Genomic DNA, 20839 nt, shown 5'->3' with positions numbered 1-20839 from the left:
TTGGTGAATTTTATTTCGACGAAGTTGGTCACATTGATTTCTTTCGAGATGGCTGTTCTCAGTTCACGGTAAAGTCAGGTGGAATGGGAGACGTGTCCACAGTATATAAAAGAGCGATGCTACCGCGGAACGGCTTCTGAACTGGGGCTGATTTATTCGTTGGATTATTCCTATTGTTTTTATACTTAGACAATACGAATTATCCTCGCGATGGCCCTCAGTCAGACAAGCGTGGTGAGTAATATGAACAAAACCAGCAAACGATGAAAGGAACAGTTAACAATGATCATCTTAATGACGACAATGACGATTTTTATCGCTTGATCTTTTCTTATCACCTTCATCATTGTAATCCTCATCTTCGATCCTTTTTTCTCCGTTCAGAACTGTATTTTCTTTGTACAGTTTATAATGAATTCATATTATTTACGAAATCTTGATAACCATTAATTTTACATTTTTTTCATTTTAATATTATATTTCCAATGCCTTTTCTATACAAAATTTGATTCGAATATCGTTGCACTTTTATTCTAATTGATCGTTGCGAAATTTTGTTCCAAAGATTTTATTCGACAAGGTTAGGTTAAGATTGGCTGCAGTAGTTTTAACTTTTGTATGTTGTACGATAAATAGAAATGAAAAATTCAAAGTGTTTAAACGAGATAGAAAGTAACAAGTTGCTGTATAATTATTAGTACTTTTTCATTTCTTTCTAACAATTGGAATACATAGTTTCAGGAAGATTCACGCATGTTATATTAATATCGAAAGTAATAAGGAACTCGAATACAATGTTAAGTCATTAATGAAATGTATATTCCTGTTACAGCTAAAATTATACAATACTGTGATAGAGGATGTTATATCGGGTGTAAGAGAATCATTTATAGACGAAGGTGTAGATGAACAAGTACTACAAGAACTCAAGCAAATATGGGAAACAAAACTAATGTCTAGCAAAGCCGTAGAATTAAATCCAGATCCTCCAGAACCTCAGGTCCCTCAAATAAATACGCATAAAGCTGTGCCTGTTAATAAAGGTAACCAAATATTAAGTAATATTACAAATATATCCCAAACATTATTTAAATATATAGCATCTAAAAATCTTATAATGTACTGTTGTTATAAATGTAAACAGTATAGTCTCTATTTTTAGGAGTAAATGTAGGAAACCATTTTGTACAACAAACCGGAGGTAATTCAGCTCCACAGCAAGCACCACAACAACAACAGCAGCAACAACAACCTCCACAGCAACCTCAGCAACAAACGCAAACTCAAACTCAATGCCATTCAACTACAACTGGTATGCAACAACATACTGGTACGCCAGTGCAACAGTTAGTGACATCTACATCGGCAGTACTGGATCGGCAAGTACCCATCCAGATAACTCTGCCACCACAAACCGGTGTTCCAGATGCTCCGCAAAGGGTTTTGACTATTCAGGTTCCTGCATCTGCAATTCAGGGTACGTTGAAATGATTTTCCAATTAATAATATTTATCATAATTCATTACCATATTAATGATCAATGAGAATATAAAGATTATGTATTTAAAATCTAATTAGCTCAATTACATTTGTGTCTAGGCAATCAGTTGCATACAATCTTGACGGGTCCAGTTATCTCTGCAGCAATGGGATTGCCAGCAAATTTGGCTTCTACATTGCTTCAACAGCACGTTAATTCTACGCTTCAGGGCCAAGCAACGCTAGCACCTCTCCAAGTTAGTCAGCCGCTTCAGGTTGTTACACAAACCACAAATAATGTCTCTCAACGACCTGTCCAAAATCAGGTAATTATTTTCAAAAAACTAGTTTATTTACAGTTATAGAAGTACTATCCATTTTGTACAGAAACGTTGCCTTTTTATCAGAAGTAAAGTAAAAGTTCTTTTAAATATATTTCTAGAGTGCTAAATATTTATCATTTTCTGAACAGAATAATATAGCACAATTAGATGGTCAACTCGGAGATTCATCTGACGATGACGAAGAAGAAGAGGAAGAAGATAACGAAGATGAAGAAGAAGACCTCGATGATAAGGAAGAAGAAGAAAATGACGAAGCTGCTGCAAGAGAAGAGGTATTGGAAGTACTTCAGCATATTCATCTGCTTCATAATCTTCGTATGAATTGAAAAACCTTTACTAAAATTCAGAAGATATTCAATATTGTAATCTTTTTTTTAGGAACCATTGAATTCTGAAGATGATGTAACAGATGATGACCCAGCAGATCTTTTTGATACTGATAATGTAGTCGTTTGTCAATACGACAAGGTACTTCTAAAGAAAATAATCACTTCCTTTTTGTTATAATGAAGATAATTTTAGGAAGACTTCATTATGCCTTAAAATATTTTGAATTTTTCAAGTTGCAGATCGTTTCGATTGCTTAATTTATGTTTTTTTTAATTGATATTTATACTCGTTGGTGTTTCAAGTTTCTAAATGAATATCTATCCTAAAGTATCTTCAAAATATTTTCATTATGAAAATGAAAACTGTTAACTTTCAGATAACAAGGAGTAGAAATAAATGGAAATTCTACCTCAAAGACGGCATAATGAACCTCAGTGGTAAGGACTACGTGTTTCAAAAAATGAACGGCGACGCGGAATGGTAAAAAAAAAAAAAAATAATATATGAAACTACGAAAATCGACCTTGATAATGTGTTCACGTGAAATTGGTATACAAATTTTTCACTAGATTTGTGCTCCGAGCAAAAGTTTAAAATTTCTTTTGGTGTGGAAGTAATTTTTTAAGATTAAGAAGGAAGTTCTCTATTATTTAAAAATTGTTTCTGATAGACACGAATAGAATTCTTATTCCTTTTGAGACAAGTATGTATTGGAACCTTGATTATTCGTATTAATAGAAAAATGATATACTGCCTCTATTTATAAATACAAATTATATTTATAATTAAAGTGTAAATGATTTTTATATTATATTTATTTTTATTGGATAAACATTGGTAGCGATTATTAAATTTAAATTGAAAAGGAATGCGTAACTTGAACATATTAAATCAAATCAAAATGTATAAATATATCTCCGAAGGATCAAGATTTCAATGCATAATTAAAAGCTCAAGAATCAAGCGAATGCTAAACTATATTTTGAGGAGTCCCAACGGGTGTAGGGGGGAGGTTTTTCACGTGAGTTTAATGTGTAAATAGATTCTAAGGGATTGCAATCTACCACACGTATGTGATGCTCTTGAAAATAAATGTGTCTTATACTGTTAAAATTCTTAATACAAAATATTTCCTACAATATTATACATTGTTAATAATGTATAATTGTTTTTCCTTTTCTTATTCCTTATGCATAGATCTTTTATTTAAGGTAACTCTTGTTTTAATTTATTCAGAGAATTAGTAATAACAACATTAAGATAAGATCAATATTTTTATATTTAAATGCATTTATTAACCCTAGAAGTAATAATTTAATTGATAATTGAATGTAAAAAGTTATTTAAACGACATTGCTTGTATATAGCATTTAGGAAATGAAACTACTACGATAAATAAAGAACACGATTGTTTTATAGTTAATTACAATTGCGTATTCATAGTGTAACAAAATGAAGGGAGTCTCATTCGTTATAAAAGTTTTATTTTTATACTTAACTTTTTTAAATATATTGACAAGTGACGTTTTATATATTTCAGTTGGTACTAAATAAAATGTTTTCAGGAGATAGAACTTCCAGTGAACAAATATTCAATAATTTCTTGCTAGACGAGTGCGATGATAAATATCTTTGGATCTCAGATAATCTAGCAATCCTACGTGAGAAGAAATGGAATCCCAACATGTCCTGATAAAAATATTTTACATCACTTGACATGAATCTTCCGATAAAATATCGCGAATAGAAATATTTGACCTTACACTTTTTATTTATTACGATTTATCTTCTATTTCGCTAATAATTCGTGGAACTTCTTGTAATAATTCCTCTGCAGTTATCTCAAAATTCTTGTCCAACCAAATATCTTTCAGCGTTTTAATGATAATACCAATCGTTTTTCCCTTTTTAACTTGTCCCTTGAACATATGTCCGTTAACTGGAAATCTGAGAAGCCATAAATCGTATATATATGACAAGATAGAAGTAAAAAATTCTGTTCCAATTTTCAAACACATTTAATGTTGATTGCATTCTATATTTCTCACGTCACTCATTACTGTACCTGGGTATCCTAACTTTTTCAAATTCTGCAGCAACATCCAAAAGTTGTTTACATTTAAGTAATTCACAAATGTATGTCTTTCCGATATCTCTATTCCCTTTCCAATGAATGAGAATTCTTTTATAATGTTTCAGTAGATCATCTGTTGGTACATCTTCCCAGAATCGAACTAAAAAGAATGCTAGGTCTCTTTCATACGCAGAAGTCTTTAGTCTGTTGTACAGTGCGAGTACTTCGGATTCATCTTTTAACATTACAGCAAGGAAAGTTATCGGTTGCAATGAAAAATTATGCTTTTTGGATATTTCATAAACAGTAGTAAAGTTTGTTACATTTGGACATTCTGGTAGTGCGACATATCTTAAAAAATAATGTTTAATTTGATTATTTACTATTATCACCATGATTATCAACTTAATGTTACCTTGCTATTCCACATTCCAACATTTTTAAAGTCAATTCCTTTATATAATTTCCAGAAAGAATTTTTTTCCATTCACTCCAAATTCTTTCCCCTGATATATTTTGCAATCCATTTATATTGTTTTTTATTGCAACTATTGTTGCCTCGTCATGAGCATCTGGTTGCTCTGCAATTCTTCCATAAAAACGAAAATATCTGCAAAATAACAAAGTTCAACTTGAATTCCACTGCTGTAATGTATTAGTAGCAAAGGCAATCAAAGTGTACCTGAGTATCCTAAGATAATCTTCTTTAATTCTAGTTGTTGGATTTCCTACGAAAACAACTCTTCTATTTTGTAAGTCATCATAACCAAAAAAGTAATCATAAACTCGTCCCTCCAAGTCAAGAAACATGGAATTTATTGTAAGATCTCTACGAAGAGAATCCAGTTTCCAATCTTTTATAAATTGAACTACTGCATGCCTACCATTGGTAAGAATATCCATTCTGAGTGTAGTTACTTCAAAATTTACCTTATCGTTTATCCTCGAAGTAACTGTACCTGAATATGTAACAATAAATTAAATTTCATTGTTACTATGATAATATAAAATAATAGCACTTTCCAACTTACCATGTTTCTCTCCTCTATTATTAATCATTCTAATTTGTTCTTCTTCGAACATAGTCTTCATTTCCTCTGGTGTAGCATCGGTCGCAAAATCCAGATCCACCGGTTTAATACCCATCAGAATATCTCTAACAGCACCACCAGCTATTCTCAATTCGTAATTGTGTTTCTTAAATAGCCCCGACAAGGTGCTAAGTTCCGGTGTGAATAAAGATTTAAATAACGGGTCATCCAATGTTTTAATAACAGGATCATCTCGACTCGGTGGCATCGGGTCATTTTTCATTTTAACTTGTTGCCAATTTTGCAATGCCTTTTCAAAGTTTCAAGATGTATTACAATATTTTCTAATATAATTGTACTGGATAAATTGTTGATAGAATTATACTATTATACATTTATTGTAATTATCTTTGTACATATTTGAAATGATTAACTGTTGCTAGCGATTGCTAATAAAATCTGACATTCTTTAAAAAAATTCATTTGAAATTTGTTGCAGATTGGCGGATAAAAAGTTAGAACTTAACCTTAAAGAAAGATTCCAAACAGAATATAATAAACTTACCCGAAAGAAAGAACGAGAAGTAAAATAACTCGTACGAGTAAGAACTGTTAACATTGTTCAAAATTTGTTTATCATTTTTCTAAATCGTATTATTTTGTTCACAGCTTTACACTGTGCATTACTCAGCTCCTCATCGACAAACGCTTTTGAACTGTTTTCAACGTGACATAATAAATAGCATCTGGAAACAGTTATTCGTAATTTAGGAGATGAAACGAGATTAAAACAATGACCTTGAAACATGGAGATCTGCTAAAAAATCGATTTTTCATTTTAGGGGCAAATACGATAACTTCCCTATAAATCGGGAAGTTAATGACAGGGAAATCGGGAAAAGACGATAAGGGGAATAACGACTCAATTTTCGATTTTTTTTTTTTTCGATAATATTAAATTCTTTATTTCTCCCTTCATTATATATATATACATCATTATTTAGTACAAAAGATTTCTCATTCATGCGCAGACACACTAATAGTTAATCGCACCTAAGTAGTCTCACAAATCGTGTTTGTAGTCATTCATTTTTCGAATATCAACTGTTACGATTGCTTTTCATTATCATGTCCAATTTCTGACTTATAACGGTATAAAAATTTCATGAAATTTAATCTAATGGGTGATTCGATTCTTCGATACGTGGTGTATGTACTGTTCATAACATTCGTCCTTATATTTCGTGTTCAATGCGTTTAAATTCATGATTTTATATACTTCATATACTGTTGCGAATTTATATTCTAATCAGCTCTTATCAATCTTGTCTGTGAATATTTTCGCAATCTAACATAGAGTAGTAACTACACGTTGCGAAAGACACCTGCGATACAAGCGCTATCTAGACTGTTACACGATGGAACAATTAACGACAGATTGTAATTATCGAAGAATTAGCAAAATTTTAGTCGAATGATACATAACGAACGAAGTTAATTCAAAGCAATTTATTTCGGATTTATTTCGTTACGTTTATTCGATTCAACAGGTCAATTTTTACTTGTTCACTGTGAAATATTTCATTTTATAATTCAAATTCAAATTTTTATAAAATTATTTAAAAAAATTAAACTAAATGTAGCATATTAATCAAATGTTACTTTTCTCCTGAATTTGTCTGTTCTGGAAGGATTAAAGTTGGCTCAAATGTTTCAGGAAGTCCATCAGATGGTAATAAACAGCTTAGAAAAATAATCACAGACAGATCGAGCCTTTGGGAGTGTGATAGATTATATCACTGTACTTTTTCATCTACTTTCTGTGAACTTCAAAAAAATATTGATAGAAACGTAAATTAACGTTAATTTAAAGAGTTAGATATTTCTTAATAAATTTCTTTTTCCCATTAAACTATCCCGTATAATCTTAAAAAATTAACTTACAAATACAGCATAAGTACAATTGGATTGAATGCAATTATTAATTACAATTAAAAATTGCTTATTTTGCCAGTACTAAGTAGTGACTTTTAATTAAAAAGATAAGGATTTTAGCGTCATCTTCCTTTGTTGTTGTTTACAGATGGAAAGAATCGAACATTTTCTGATTAATTTCTGTGAAAAATCATATTTGATTAGCTAAACAGCCGATCAAATTTGATGTAGCTTGAACAATACATACTCTCTTGAAATTCTTATTTTACAATTCCACGAGACAGAACCTCTTATCTTTTAAAACTAATTTTCATTCATTCTATCTCTCTCATTCTCATACACATTTTATGGCTATACAAAAACAAAGTTGGACAATTTTTATTCGAATAACAATCGATGAACAAAGTATTCAAACAAATCTTTATTCAAGTAGTCATTTTTATTTTCATTAATCAATTGACTTGTCGACTGTTTTGCTTTAAATAAGGAATTTCATTGTTCTAAATTAATTGCAGTATCTATTCGAATTGTAATTTTCAAATAAATAAATTGATAATAATTTATATTTCACTTTAATAGCAATAATAATTTTAATGTTAACAGTTTTAGATCATATTGACTAACTCAAACAGTATAATATTATCTGTTTTGCAAACTTCGCAACTAAGTTTATAAATGATTATTGATTCTGCGATACAACTGTTCTTGATATTTAATTTTCGTTTTAGTTGTACTTTAATCTTCAATTATCTGAAATACTGTTGTATTAAGAAGATGATTAGATTCCATATTTATTCGAATGACAATTTAATCCAAACAAATCTGTAGATAAACTTACAAATAAATAGAAAGTTATTGCGAGTAAGTTTCATTTCAAATAATTATTTATATATCAATGATACATACAACAGAAATAATAGTAATACAAGAGACACAATGATAATAGAGTAGTATTAACAGTAGTCGTAGTAGTAGTAGCAGTATTGATGCCGATAAGAATAATAATTTATTCGAATAACGTCCAACTCTGTAGAAAGAGTGAAATTACAATATGTACGTTAGAAACGTGGTATTTAAGCATTTTTACATGTGCATTAAGAATACGAAAATGACAGTCTCTGCGGAAAAGCCAATTGTGCCAATTGTTGGCACATAAATTCTATGCATTATAAATACAAGTATTGCGATCATCAACGAATCATTTTTTTCATAAGATTAGAAAATAAGAGCTAATATTTAATTAGTTGAATAAATAGTTGTCAAAGTATCAATTACTTGGTAATATAAACAAATAGAACATGTACCAATGCATATTTATTTGTCGAAATGAATGATTTGTAGTGTCCAGAAAAATGGGCATTAGTTAATGATTTTTAAAAACGGCTAATGTTCTTCCATTGTGTATTTGTTTCTTTTTTTTTTGTACGAAATTTCACGCCTACAAGTTCTGATATTTTGACATTTTCAATAATTTCAAACTTCAGCAATACAATATGTATACAAAATTTGTAGTGGAGATCGACTAATGTTTTATTCTTAAATATTCTTCGAACAATAATAAATTCATAAGTACGAGAAACAATTAGCTTCAAGTTATATAAATATGCTACTTCGAAATTATGAATTTACATCGTTAATTTATACGAATAGCCGAAAATCCAGTGTGCTTAAATGCGTTTAGAAAATAGTCATTTAATTATTCAAGAAAAAAAAAAATAAAGAGTATTGGAAGTCTGTAAATTTTAAACTGATGACTTTCAATTATGTTTGATAGATTTTTTGAAATTTTGTAAAAACAGTAGTAATCGATCTCCATGCAACTAAGTATGAATCTTCTAAAATCGAAGAAAAAGAACCAAAAATGATATAATCAATGGATCTTCCATAAAAACGGTTGAATTCCCTCGCGAGATAAAGGGTATTGTTTATATAAATAATAAATGGTACTCTTACAATTTAATCGATCAATCAATCAATCCACCAAGCAAGCAACCAATCGACCAATCAATCAATCGACTAATCAATTAATTAATTACGTATTTACACAGAATACAAGATACATCGCATCATCGAGGAGGAGACTAGTTGTCTCGAAGCTCACTCACCGCTCATCGAGTACGACGATCGTCTGAACTACGAAATTGAAGGGAATTGAACAGACACCTAGCTGACTCGTGATCAACTCCACATGATTTTCCTAAAACAAACGAATTGAAATTTTTAAAATTCGTGATTTCTTTTAATTTCTGTTTCATACAAATTTGAGTAAGAAAAAAAAAATAACAGATTTATCTAATACATAAAAACATGTAAAAGATATGTTTTTAGCTTTTCTCTGATTTAAATATGTTTAACTAAAAATGTAATACTAATGAAAACAATGTGACTACTTTATAGAAGTAGCAAGAATGTATAAACTTATAACGATTATTTGCAGAAATTGAAAACAGTTGCCTCTACAAGTGTAATTTATGTATTTATTTCATTCTATAAGTATTCGAAGCATCGAATTACTTACGCGGGTTTAGAGGCCTTTGCAGAAGAACTCTCAGAAGTTTTCTTCTTGATGTTCCTGCATTTCCTGACGTAAGCTTCTATTAAATGGGCAATCTTTTTTGGGTTTATCTCTCCTGTCTTATTGTGGCATATCTGATAAGACAATAAAATGAAAGTAATCCTTATTTACAAATTACACATGTTACAACATGCGTTGCATACCTTGGGCACCGCTTTCCGCATAATATCCTTGTACTCTTCTTTCGTAACATGCTTTTTCGTATAGTGTGGCTTCAGTACCAATTTCACTTCTTCAACCACCCGCTCTTGACGATTCAATTTCTTTAGGAACTATGAAACAACGAAACATAATATTAATGAATAATAACAAATTATTCAGTAAACATATACGACTCTCTATTGTAGTAAACGTTTTACTTTATATTACATAAACTGTTTCGTTCTTATAGGTAAATTTAAATTTTCCAATATTCCAAACTAACATCTATTATATTATTTTTATAGAAAAACCAAACCTTATCCTTGACCTGCATTTCAACAGCCGAACTTGGAAGATCATCCAATATTTGAAGCTGGTTCTCGTCCATTCTCACGCCAACTTTTGGATTCGTTGGTTTCTTCTTCTTATCCTTGTCAGCTTTTTTGCTTCTAGTCTGTTTCGAGGTCTTCGTACTTGGCATAATGTTGAAAAGAGCATCGAAGGGATCTTTTTTATCCGCACTCTTCGCTGTTTTCGAGCTACTAGTTTTCGTGGTTTGTGATCCAATAGGTCCTCCAGCACCTCCTGCTCCAGTTCCAGGCGAGCTATTAAAGTTTATAGGACTTGGAGGATCGAACATGCCATCGCTGAGGGTCGACCCAGGCGAATATGGCGAAGACATATCCACGTTATCTACAATTTCTGTAACAGGATCGTTGCCATTCTGTCCATTGCTCTTTGTTTGACCAGATTTACTACCTCTTAACGGTTTTCCTGAATTTGCAAAGGCTGCGGGTGCTTGGCTACGTTGTTTCTGTTGATTACTTGGTGAAATACGATTCGACTGTAACAACGTGCGTTGACTGCTATTCGTATTCGAAGCATTGAACACTCCACTTCTTTGTACAGCTGCAGCCACAGTAGCCAGTACAGGATTGATGACTCCGAAAGGATTGTTCTGATTCTGTGCATTTTGTTGGCCTTGCTGCGCCTCCATGTTTCCAGTCGAAGCAGTAGTATCCTTATTGTTATCATTCTCATTAGCATCATCTCTCTGCGGAGAAGCTCTCTTAATTGTGACCATTGAAATAATCTTAGGTTTCTCCAGTTGCTTTTCTTGACTTTGCCTCTCCTGTTTCTGTATATTTTCTTCTTCGATGATCCCATCAACAGAATCATGTTTTCGCGGGGACCTTCTTCTTTCGTCGCTGGAATTTGCTTCTTGGCTTGCATCAGGTGTTGGTGATCTAGATTTCGTTGGATCAAACGGATCATAAGCGTCTGGACTAGTCGGCGGAGAAGTCGGAGGCTCCGGGGGAGTATTTGGTCCAATTTTCAATCTTAACTCTAATTCTTCTTGTGCTCTCATTTCTAATTCCTCTTCGACCCTTTCATCCATTTCTTCCTCTTCTTCTTCATCCAAAAGTGGATTCAACATCGATGGTCGCAAGTTACTGGTCTGTTTATTTATCGAGAATTTTATTTGTGGCTCCGGAGGTGTTTTCGGACCTTGAGAGACAAACTGCTCTCTCTGCGGCGAGTTCTGCGAGGGTTGACACTGATCTAGCGCTATTTGTTGAACTTGTTTGTCATCGTCGTCGCTGAGAACTATTACATCTCTCGGAGATGGAGTTTGTTCTCTAAATGGTGATTGATCCAAATCAATTACAGCGACTGGTTTCTTTGTAGCAGCTATCTCAGCAGCTTTCGACTTCTTCTTTTTATCCTTTTTGGGTTTTGGAGATTTGGAACGCTTATCTTTTGTCTTATCTTTCTTAGAGCGTTTTGGAGGCTCAGCTTGTATGGGCTCTCTACGACGCCGTTTTAAAGGAGGAATTAAGGGAATCGTTTCTGGAAGTTCTGGAACACCTGCCTGGATAGTCTCATTATCTTTGTTGAAGCATACGCTAACCAAAATATTATCCCCACTGGCAAAAACTTCTTTCGAGGGTGGAGGAGTCCTGTTCCTTTTCCCTTTCCTCTTTTTGTCATCTTTCGACTTTTTCCCTTCTTTTCTGCGTTCTTTCTTTTTCTTTTTGATGGCTTCTTTGTTTGTTAGAATAACGGTCAGATTTTTTGGCGGGACAGCAACATTATCCAGTACCGGAGACCAATCTCTGGATGTAATCTGTTCCTGCTGTACATGCTGAGGCGATTTTGATCTAGATCTCGACCAAGAAGGTGTCCATTGAGCACTCCAAGAGTCTCTCTCTCTTTCTTCTCTTTGCCTCGAGAAATCTTGTTCCACAATTTTATCGATTTGTTCCCAGTTTCTAGAACAAGACCTCACTCTCGACCTTGATCTACTTTGTGCTTTCCTCTTCGAAAGTTTCCTTTCCCTGGACTTGGACGATTTTTTAGGCGATTTCGATCGAGACTTCTTGCGATTTCTCGAACGACTACGAGATTTATATTTCTTCTTGTCTTTACGCCTGTCGCGAGATCTAGACAAAGACCTTCTGGACCTTGATAGAGATCTTCTTTGTCTGGACCTTGAAAGCGATCTTTTCGACCTTGACACCGACCTCCTGGATCTCTTCCTCGACAGAGATCGTCGTTTTCGAGAAACAGATCTCGATCTTCTTCTAGACGAAGATCTTCTTCTGGAGGTTGATCTTCTTTTCGGTGATTTACGTCTTCCTCGTGAAAGGGATCTTCTTCTGGAGAGGGATTTCGAATATGATCTACGATCTCTAGACCAAGATCTTTGAAGCCTAATCCTCGATCTACTTCTGGATCGAAGTTTGGAATACGATCTAGAACGTTTCGAACTACAACTCCTAGATCTGCTCCTTTGCCTCGACTTTTCTCTAATATCTCTTCCGTATTCGTCCTTCCTAGGTCTCGAAGGTCTCTCTGCAACTATTTTCCTAACGTCGTACCTAGGCAATTCTTTTCGTTTCTCTTTCTTTTTAACTACTTCCTTCTTCTTCTTCTGTTTATCTTTCTCCTTTGACTTCGATCTTTTCTCCTTGTCCCTGTATGATCTTTCTTTTGTGCTTTTCGACAGTTTCTTCCACGCTACTTGGTTCTCCGAAGCAATGTTTTCTTTATTCTTTTCAGTGTCCTTGCCTCTTTCTTTCTTATCCTTCTTCTTACGTTTCTTGTCCTCTTCCTTCTCTTTCTCGACCTTCTCAGCTTCCTTGGTAGTCTTCTCTTCGACGATCTCTCCATCTTCCATTTCTTTTTCCTTACGTAGAGTCAGTAAAGTCAATTCGTCTTCAAAGTTCATTGCTTCGTCTGTCTCTGAAATAGCTTCAGTACCCAAGACATTATAATCCACCGGAGTTCTGCAGCTGTCTAAATCGTCAAGCTTGTCTTTCGTTGGCGTGATTGGCTCTAAACCGCTTTCAAGAGGCGGTAGCTGTTCAAACGAAGACCTTGATTCCTTCAAAGGAAGTTCATCCTTGCAAGGTGTGTACGCTCCATCATTAGATTCCCAATTGCTTCTATTACCAGCTTCTCCGACTACAGTTTCCTTGTCCGATATTCCTCCTTCCTTATCCGACGTTTCTTTCTCTTTATCTGACGGTTCCTTTTCAATAGGAAATTTTTCTTTTCCGTTTTCATTCTCGATCTCATTTTCCTCTTCTTCTTCGCCCTCTTCATCCTCTTCCTCTTCCTCTTCGTCCTCCTCATCTTCCTCATCTTCTTCGCCCCCTCGACGCTGTTCCTTTTCATCTTTTTTATTATTCTCTACATCAGCCGTCACAATATTAACTTTATTGGGCTCTTCCTGCATTTTAGATGACTCGATTGGACATTCGTCGTCGATAATCTCGATCGTTGGAATCTTGGGATGCGGAGTGGAAGTTTCACTATCTTCTTCCGATGATGGTATCGACACACATTCGTTGCTTAACTCATTTTCCAGCTTTGGAGGGGATAATCGAATTCTCTCGGGAGGTACATCTATATCAGAGATCTTTTCTGTTTCTTCAACTGTAGAAATCGCTGCTGATTCTTCCTCTTTTTGTTCCCCGTCTGTATCTTTCTCTTTAACATTTGGCGGATTTGCGAATATCGACAACTCCTCTAGAACTTCCTCTTTATCCTCTTCAGATTGAGCTTCTTCCTCGAACTTGCTTTTAGCGATCTTCTTTCGTTCTTCGTCGCGATCGATGTGGGTCTCTTCCTCCTTTACTTGCTGCAAACACAATTTAATAAGAAATATTAAGTGACGAGCTAAGTAACATTTATACCTCAAGGATTGGCCTCGCACTAGCGTGGAACTGGGTATTTTTGCATCACATGCTGACGCGAGATCGATCCGTAAGGCACTTGCATCCCTTAAACAATATCGTACCCTTCTCGAATTAATTTATCAAAATAGTTTGTTACTCACTTCAACTTCCTTCTTCTTTTCGCTCTCGTCCTCCTTCTCTTCTTCCTCTTGCAGTCCCAACAATCTGTTATTAATCTTCAATTTAGTTCCGATTTTGAAAGTAATTTTCCCTCTGCAGTCGTGAGAAATTTTTTTCGGCGGAATTTTACTAAGAGTCTGTCTTTCTTTCCTCAGGGCTTCGACATACGGGTCCGACGGTTCTGGAATATCCGCGAGATCGCAAGCCTGAACATCGCCAACTATGACGTCGTCGTCGTCTGGAATCGAAGGTGGAAGAGGAGGTGGTTCGAGAGGTCCTATCTGTTGCGATAATTGTTGTTCGGTATGACGCGCCACATCCATCGTTTGAGAAGAATAGATAGAGAAATTTGGACAGTCAGCTTGGGAGTCCTCTTCGTCGTCGTCATCGTAAACTGATAAACGTGCCAACGTATCCGAAGGCTCGGGTTGTATAACGCATTCTACAGTCTTCTCTTCTTTAGTTTTCTTTACAACCTCTTCGTTCTTTTTTACTTCACTATCACTGTCACTATCCACAGAGAAAGGATCGTACTTGTCATTCTTTGGAGTGTCTTCTTTTTGACTATCATCGATAACTAATTCTTGATCGCTGTCTTTGTCGCTTCTAGAGTTCTCTTCGAAGTCTAGGAGACCCGACGGTGGTTCTGGAGGTGGCAACAACGCCACCGAGCCGTTCTGCTGGTCTTGAAGTTCTCCATCGGATTTAGTCTCTATATCACAATAGATATCGCAATCTTCTTCTGGCCTAACAGAAACATTCTCGGCATCTTGGGGTTGCTGTTCCGTGGATTGACTTCCAGCGGTGTCTTCTGGTAAGTTTGCTGGCATATTATTTTGAGGCCGATCGATAGGAGCTTGAGGAGATCTAGGACGATTAAACCTTTCAGGAAAAGAGTGGTGCTCGAAACCTTCGCTGAAATTGAACGGAGGTCTTCCAGGAGGCATGAAACGAAATCTGTAAATAAAATTGTAACAAGTAACTGTAACGCTCGACTTAAAAATGCAGTAAGTGATTTTCGTTTCTAACGTTAGTAGGTTCTAGAAATAAATGTACCTTTCGTTTCTGAAGTGTTGAGGGTTTCGATTCCTAAATGGAGGAGTTCCTCCAAACATTGGGGGCCCGCAATGTTCAAAGTTCGGATTATAAAATGCAGGCGGTCCGAAATCTCTTCCGAAATTACTTCCACTTCCGCCATAACTGTGTCTTCCACTTCCGGGTAAAGAATCTCGTCCATAATTCTGGCCTCCATGGCTGTGCCTTGTGTTATCTCTGTAACCACCTCTGAAGTTACCTCTGTTCCCCCCTCCGCAAGGATTATTATACATCGGAGCCTGTATGATCAACTCTGGATTGATTCCAGACACTTCCAATGGGCTATTGGTTCCGGAAGCTCTATTCTCTACTACGGATACTGTCTCTTCTACTTCAGACGATTTTTCTTCTTCTACATTCTTCTTCTTTAAATTGTCAGTATTTTCCTTTTTCTCAGCCAAGAGAAGACCATTAGCTTTCAGAATTATGTTATTATTCTTTGAATGCCAAACTTCTTGATTGCTTATTATGCTGCTTAAAAGATCAGCTTGAGGTGGCTGAGGATTAACGATGTTTTTTAAACGAAGCTGTCTACGAGAAGAGATCGCTGATCGTCTGTGAATGGTCATGGTAGGCCCAGTTCCATTGTAATCCTCTATATCAGATCTAGAAGAAAGGAGTTTTGACAATTTCACTGATTTTTATTAATTAATTATGCGACTCAAAAATATTTTTATCTAATGAATCATAACGAATTGTAAATTCGATATTCGTTGACCTTTATAATAACCTTCGACGCGGGTACAAAAAAAAAATTTGATATTACAGTTTAATATCGATATTTCAACTGATAAATAGGAAACTGGATAATGATCAAATACAGTGTAGGAAGGAAAATAAAGAAAAAGTAGAAAAAATTTCAAAAGGGACAAGGTTCTTACGTTTTTCCTGAAGAGGACCATCACTATCAACCAAAATTGTGCTTTCATTTTTCTTTTTTGTATCCACATCGAAGACTGTTCTAAGGATCAACGAATATCGAATTTACAATCTACACTATACGAAACAACCAAAGGACAAGACAATTTTTCTATTAAATGATTAATTAAAGTACTGCATTTACCCTGGAGGACTATAACTCAAGTCAAGATTATCTCCAAGTAGACTAAGCCTCGAGATTCCAGCATTATATCGAGTAACGTTCAACGAGGATCTTTCTGAGAAAACTGGGCGATTTTTTACGCTAGGTATTAAAGCTGGAACACCCTTTATAGGTTTGCAAATACCTAAAGAAACTGCGAGTCTCTTTTTGGAACTAGCTAAAACACTGGACACAGTTCTAGCTTGACGTCTAACTTTTCTTCTCTATAAAACAAAATGTTATTTCACTCACTCCTTCGTTTAATTTGAAAGTTACTTTTCAAAACTTGGAATTTAAAATATTATTATTTTTATTTGTAAGTCTTTATACAATCAAAGTAAAAAGAATTAAAATACCTTTCTTCCTTTTCTTCTCCTTCTTCTTCTCGTAGACCCAACCGAAGCCACCTTTACAAAAGTTACAATTTCTTCTTCTTCTCCGTCTTCGTTACATTCCGTAATTCTAACTTCTCTTAATAGCGTGTCCCTACTAGAAACTTTCTTAGATCCTCTCGTTTTTTTCGATTTATTTCTACTTCCACTTCTCCTCAAGTTACTTCTAGACTTCTTGTTACCGGTACTTTTCCTCGAAGTACTTCCACTTTTCTTGGAGCCTTCCTTGGATTTACCGTTATCAGAATTTACAGAATTATTACTATTATTGATTCTCCGTTTAGTTTTCGTTAAAACACTTTCGTCGCTAGTATCGCTCGATCTACTTCCAGATCTTTGGGGTCTCCGCGATTTTCTAGAATTTCCACTTAAACAGTTTCGATCCCCGGAACCTAAAGAGTTAGAGGCATTGCTTGGGGAAAGACTTCGACTGTTGTCTCCAAAAGACTCCAAACCAGAAGAGGTAGAAGGTTGGCTTGGATCAAGTGCTAATTGACGGGTTGGTTGTGAACTGTCATAAACTCTATTTCTTCTGTTAACACAATTATATTAAATGATTTCGTAATGTTTATTAAAAAAATACAAAAAATGAAATTTTATTATACAGAATTTAGTGAGAAGTCGTATTATATTATTTATTTATTTTTATTCTTCTTAGTACCTGCGAATAGTAGCTCTAACACGTTCTGTATGCCTAGTGCGAGGTACGATTCTTGGTTGAGAATTTTGAGGCGCGCCAGTACGCGTTCTGCCATAAGAAACGCCGAGTCTGCGAGCCTCTTCCATTAAATCTGGTATTTCATCTAAATCAATTTCCACCTAGAAAAATATTTAACATTAAATTTATTCTTGTACAAATATTGACAATAATCATTCCAAATGTTAAACTGTAGAAATCTTACAACTTCCGCGTCATTTTGACTGTTCTGTGAACATTCTGGACAAAACCATTCCTCCATGGGTACTTCGTTCATCGGAGGAATTAAGCACTCTAAATGATAACCACAGTCGCATCCGTCGCAAAGAAGCATGCGATCCTCCCTATCGCTCAGGTGGCATACTTCGCAAAATGTAGGATCCTCCAGTGGTTCGTCCTCTACACGAGGTGTCACGTCGACTGGGACATGTCTCGTAATCTACGACACGAATGAAATAACTTTACTTTTGTCAACCATTGATAATACAATCATACTAATTCTAAAGGTTGTACCTGTCCACCAAGTGCGTCTCTGACATGGATTGCTGTAAAGGTTTGGCGATCTACTGGACAAGTATTTATATTTTTACTCCATTCCATTAAACATTCTAAGCAGAAGCAATGCTCGCAAGAAGAAGGAGTGCCTAATTGTTGCTTTCTAAAAGGAAGCAAGCATATAGGACACTTTTCTACTTGGTCATCGCTGGTGTCTGTATCTGTATCCGATACTATTATTTGAAGCTTTTTGGATTTTGATTTCTCAAGTAGCTTTCGCTTAACGGGAGCTTGTTGTTCTGATTCTGTCGAACTGCTCCAGTCTGATTGCCATTCTGAAGTATCATCTGAACTGCTACCTTCGTAACTTGTCTCATTTTCGGTCTCATCGACTCTCTGATGCATAAAACAGATACATTTTTCATTTAAAATATGTAAAGTGGAATATATGACAAATTTATAAGTCAGTTGGTATTATATTGTACTAAAAGTGATTAAAGGTATGAGATATATCTTACAGGGTTCCTTCTTCGAACAATTGGTCTCAGAACATCACTATCTTCGTCGCTGCTTTCACCTTCGCTAATAACTCTCTGCAAATGTAAAATTGAAATTAATATTGCATGTAATTAGATTAATGTGAAATCTTTATACATACAAAAGTCTTTTTCCTTCTACGTAAGTTCACTACAGATTCATCGCTATCTTCGCTATCAGGTATGACATATTTCTTCCGCTTGCCCGATTTGGGGATCTGATCATTATCGCTGGACATTTTAACTTCTTTGTAAAATCATACCCGCCTAGTCACATGTCCTACACACGACAACAAAAAGAGAAGATTGTTAATGAACAATATTAAATCATACTGTAAAATTTGTACATTCAATCTTATTTGCTTGAAGTTTAAACATCTTTTTCTTTTGTTACAGGTTTTGTCAATTTTATATATTAATATATATGTTCAAGTATGGATTTTATATGAATTCTATTATGATACAGAGTATTAAAGGGTTAAAGATAATAACTTTCTTATTTCATAAAGCATGATTGATGTTTTTTATATTACAGAATGATCTGGAATTTAAAAATATAAATACATGATATGTTGGATTAGATATGTCACTTATTATTCTGATGTAAATATTAATTATTGCTTTTAGTTTTCAAGATATAATTATTAAATAGCTTCTATTGTCTTTAAAACAGAACTATACTAATCTAGATCACTACTTTTCATATGTAATGTTTTAAATTAATCTAGTTCTGTCAATAAGACAATAAAGATGAATAAATAATTCCAGGTTGAAAATAAATTGTACCTGTAATTTTTTTCATCGTGCCCTTAGCAACAGGCAAACTCACGTGAAGTGAATTTGTGCTATAACTCAGATTGTAAATAATTATCATTTGAAAACTAAAAATGAGCAATAAATACTTTTTGCTTTATAACATTCGTGGTCCTCACCCTAAAACTTACTTCGAGGCAATAATATTGCGGATAAAGACTAAAATTAAATTTAATATTACAATTACATTCGATTTGTATGTCAATTCTGACAACTTGAGAAAAATAATCAACATCGGAATTACATCATAATTTGTTGAATCAAAGCACAATAGAAATAAAACTTGATACATAGAGACTTAAATGAATCCAAACAAAACATAAGTGTATTTAACGTAGTTACAGATTTAAATAAATTGAAAATCAATATACAATAAAATTACATGAAAATTAGAAAATCATGTTATAACCAAGTCTCATTCAAATACATTAAACACCCAAACAAATTGTTATTTACCAACTTGAATCACAATTCAGCTAACATAGCTGATGAGGACTTGTAAACAGCCCACGATAATTATATACTCAAAATTCATTGAAATACTTTGTGAGTCACTGTATATAACCACATTAATACACTACTAATTTTTGTTCTTCAACGAATATCGCAAAATCGATTATTCTATGGCACAATACGAACGGCCAACATTTTTCTCCAAAGGATCATTCATCTGGGACTGTCGGAAAGAGTCCTGCGACGAATTTTTGATATTTCTAATGAAATTGCACTGAGAGTAAAGAAGAAGGATCGAGCAGTATCGAGGATGAACCTAGAAAACGTCAATTTACCTTCTCAATTTCAGAGATTCTGTGTTATCACTGTATCGAAGGGATCCGATATCGATCGTACATCATCGACGATTTAATTATTGACTGATTCGATGTTGACTTCGATGGAGATTCACAAATGTTGACAGAGGGTACGCTTAGAGTTAAGAAATTGCCGACATTTTGGCTGCCGACGCCGTTCACGACGTTGCGCTATTTTCTCGCTGCTCGACTGATCATTCGCAATTGTCTTAATTTCGTGGACACCCGCGCGACAAAAAATAATAATTCGATCCGGGGAATATTTTTATCCCGATAACATATTATTAGAAAATTCCTGATCTCTGCGAGGCAGAAGCTTTACAGATGGATACTTGGACACGATGGTATACATCCGCCGGAAACTTCAAACAAGCAGTGCATTTGACTTTAACTTTTAGGAATTTATCAAATATATGGTTAATACTTCGTTTGGCGAAATCTTTGATATTGTTTTGTGGTAACTTATGGTCTTTACATCGTTAAATTAATTTTTTCTCCCATCCCTACATTACTAAATTGTATTTTTATAATACAATACTATTTATAATACGTGGAATCAATGTATTATTATGTATCCACGTGTAATTCCTTCTAAAGTAATTAATTAATGTACCGAACATTCCAACCAATTCATTTTTAGCTTTAAAT

At 34.4% G+C, this 20839-nt stretch overlaps 3 protein-coding genes across 3 annotated transcripts; 1 reads left to right on the top strand and 2 right to left on the bottom strand.

The window, feature by feature from the left end:
• The first annotated feature begins 30 nt into the window (after positions 1-30).
• On the top strand, positions 31-3266 carry LOC128880297 (transcription initiation factor IIA subunit 1). The gene is made up of 7 exons (XM_054130226.1): positions 31-234; positions 833-1043; positions 1163-1477; positions 1600-1805; positions 1952-2095; positions 2202-2291; positions 2530-3266. Exons 1-7 carry the CDS (start codon positions 211-213, stop codon positions 2635-2637), a joined length of 1098 nt encoding a protein of 365 aa, XP_053986201.1. The 5' UTR covers positions 31-210; the 3' UTR covers positions 2638-3266.
• Positions 3267-3620: 354 nt separating this feature from the next.
• Positions 3621-6089, bottom strand: LOC128880295 (CCA tRNA nucleotidyltransferase 1, mitochondrial). The gene is made up of 7 exons (XM_054130223.1): positions 5824-6089; positions 5259-5568; positions 4910-5186; positions 4643-4837; positions 4219-4578; positions 3917-4100; positions 3621-3842 (listed from the first exon to the last, which is right to left on the bottom strand). The coding sequence occupies exons 1-6, from the start codon at positions 5875-5877 to the stop codon at positions 3929-3931; spliced, it is 1368 nt and encodes a 455-aa protein (XP_053986198.1). The 5' UTR covers positions 5878-6089; the 3' UTR covers positions 3621-3842; positions 3917-3928.
• A 2508-nt stretch (positions 6090-8597) lies between these two features.
• On the bottom strand, positions 8598-20526 carry LOC128880293 (uncharacterized). Its single transcript, XM_054130219.1, has 14 exons — positions 20171-20526; positions 18692-18849; positions 18552-18626; positions 18052-18429; positions 17744-17977; positions 17503-17660; positions 16806-17373; positions 16432-16673; positions 15330-15974; positions 14255-15230; positions 10226-14056; positions 9912-10040; positions 9712-9842; positions 8598-9390 (listed from the first exon to the last, which is right to left on the bottom strand). Exons 2-14 carry the CDS (start codon positions 18806-18808, stop codon positions 9372-9374), a joined length of 7503 nt encoding a protein of 2500 aa, XP_053986194.1. The 5' UTR covers positions 18809-18849; positions 20171-20526; the 3' UTR covers positions 8598-9371.
• Between the last annotated feature and the right edge of the window lie 313 nt (positions 20527-20839).

Source organism: Hylaeus volcanicus, chromosome 7 (genome assembly GCF_026283585.1).
Source record: "Hylaeus volcanicus isolate JK05 chromosome 7, UHH_iyHylVolc1.0_haploid, whole genome shotgun sequence".
Classification (NCBI taxonomy): Eukaryota; Metazoa; Arthropoda; class Insecta; order Hymenoptera; family Colletidae; genus Hylaeus; species Hylaeus volcanicus.
The sequence above is the reverse complement of the archived record's forward strand: the minus strand, read 5'-3'. Positions and strand labels throughout refer to the sequence as shown.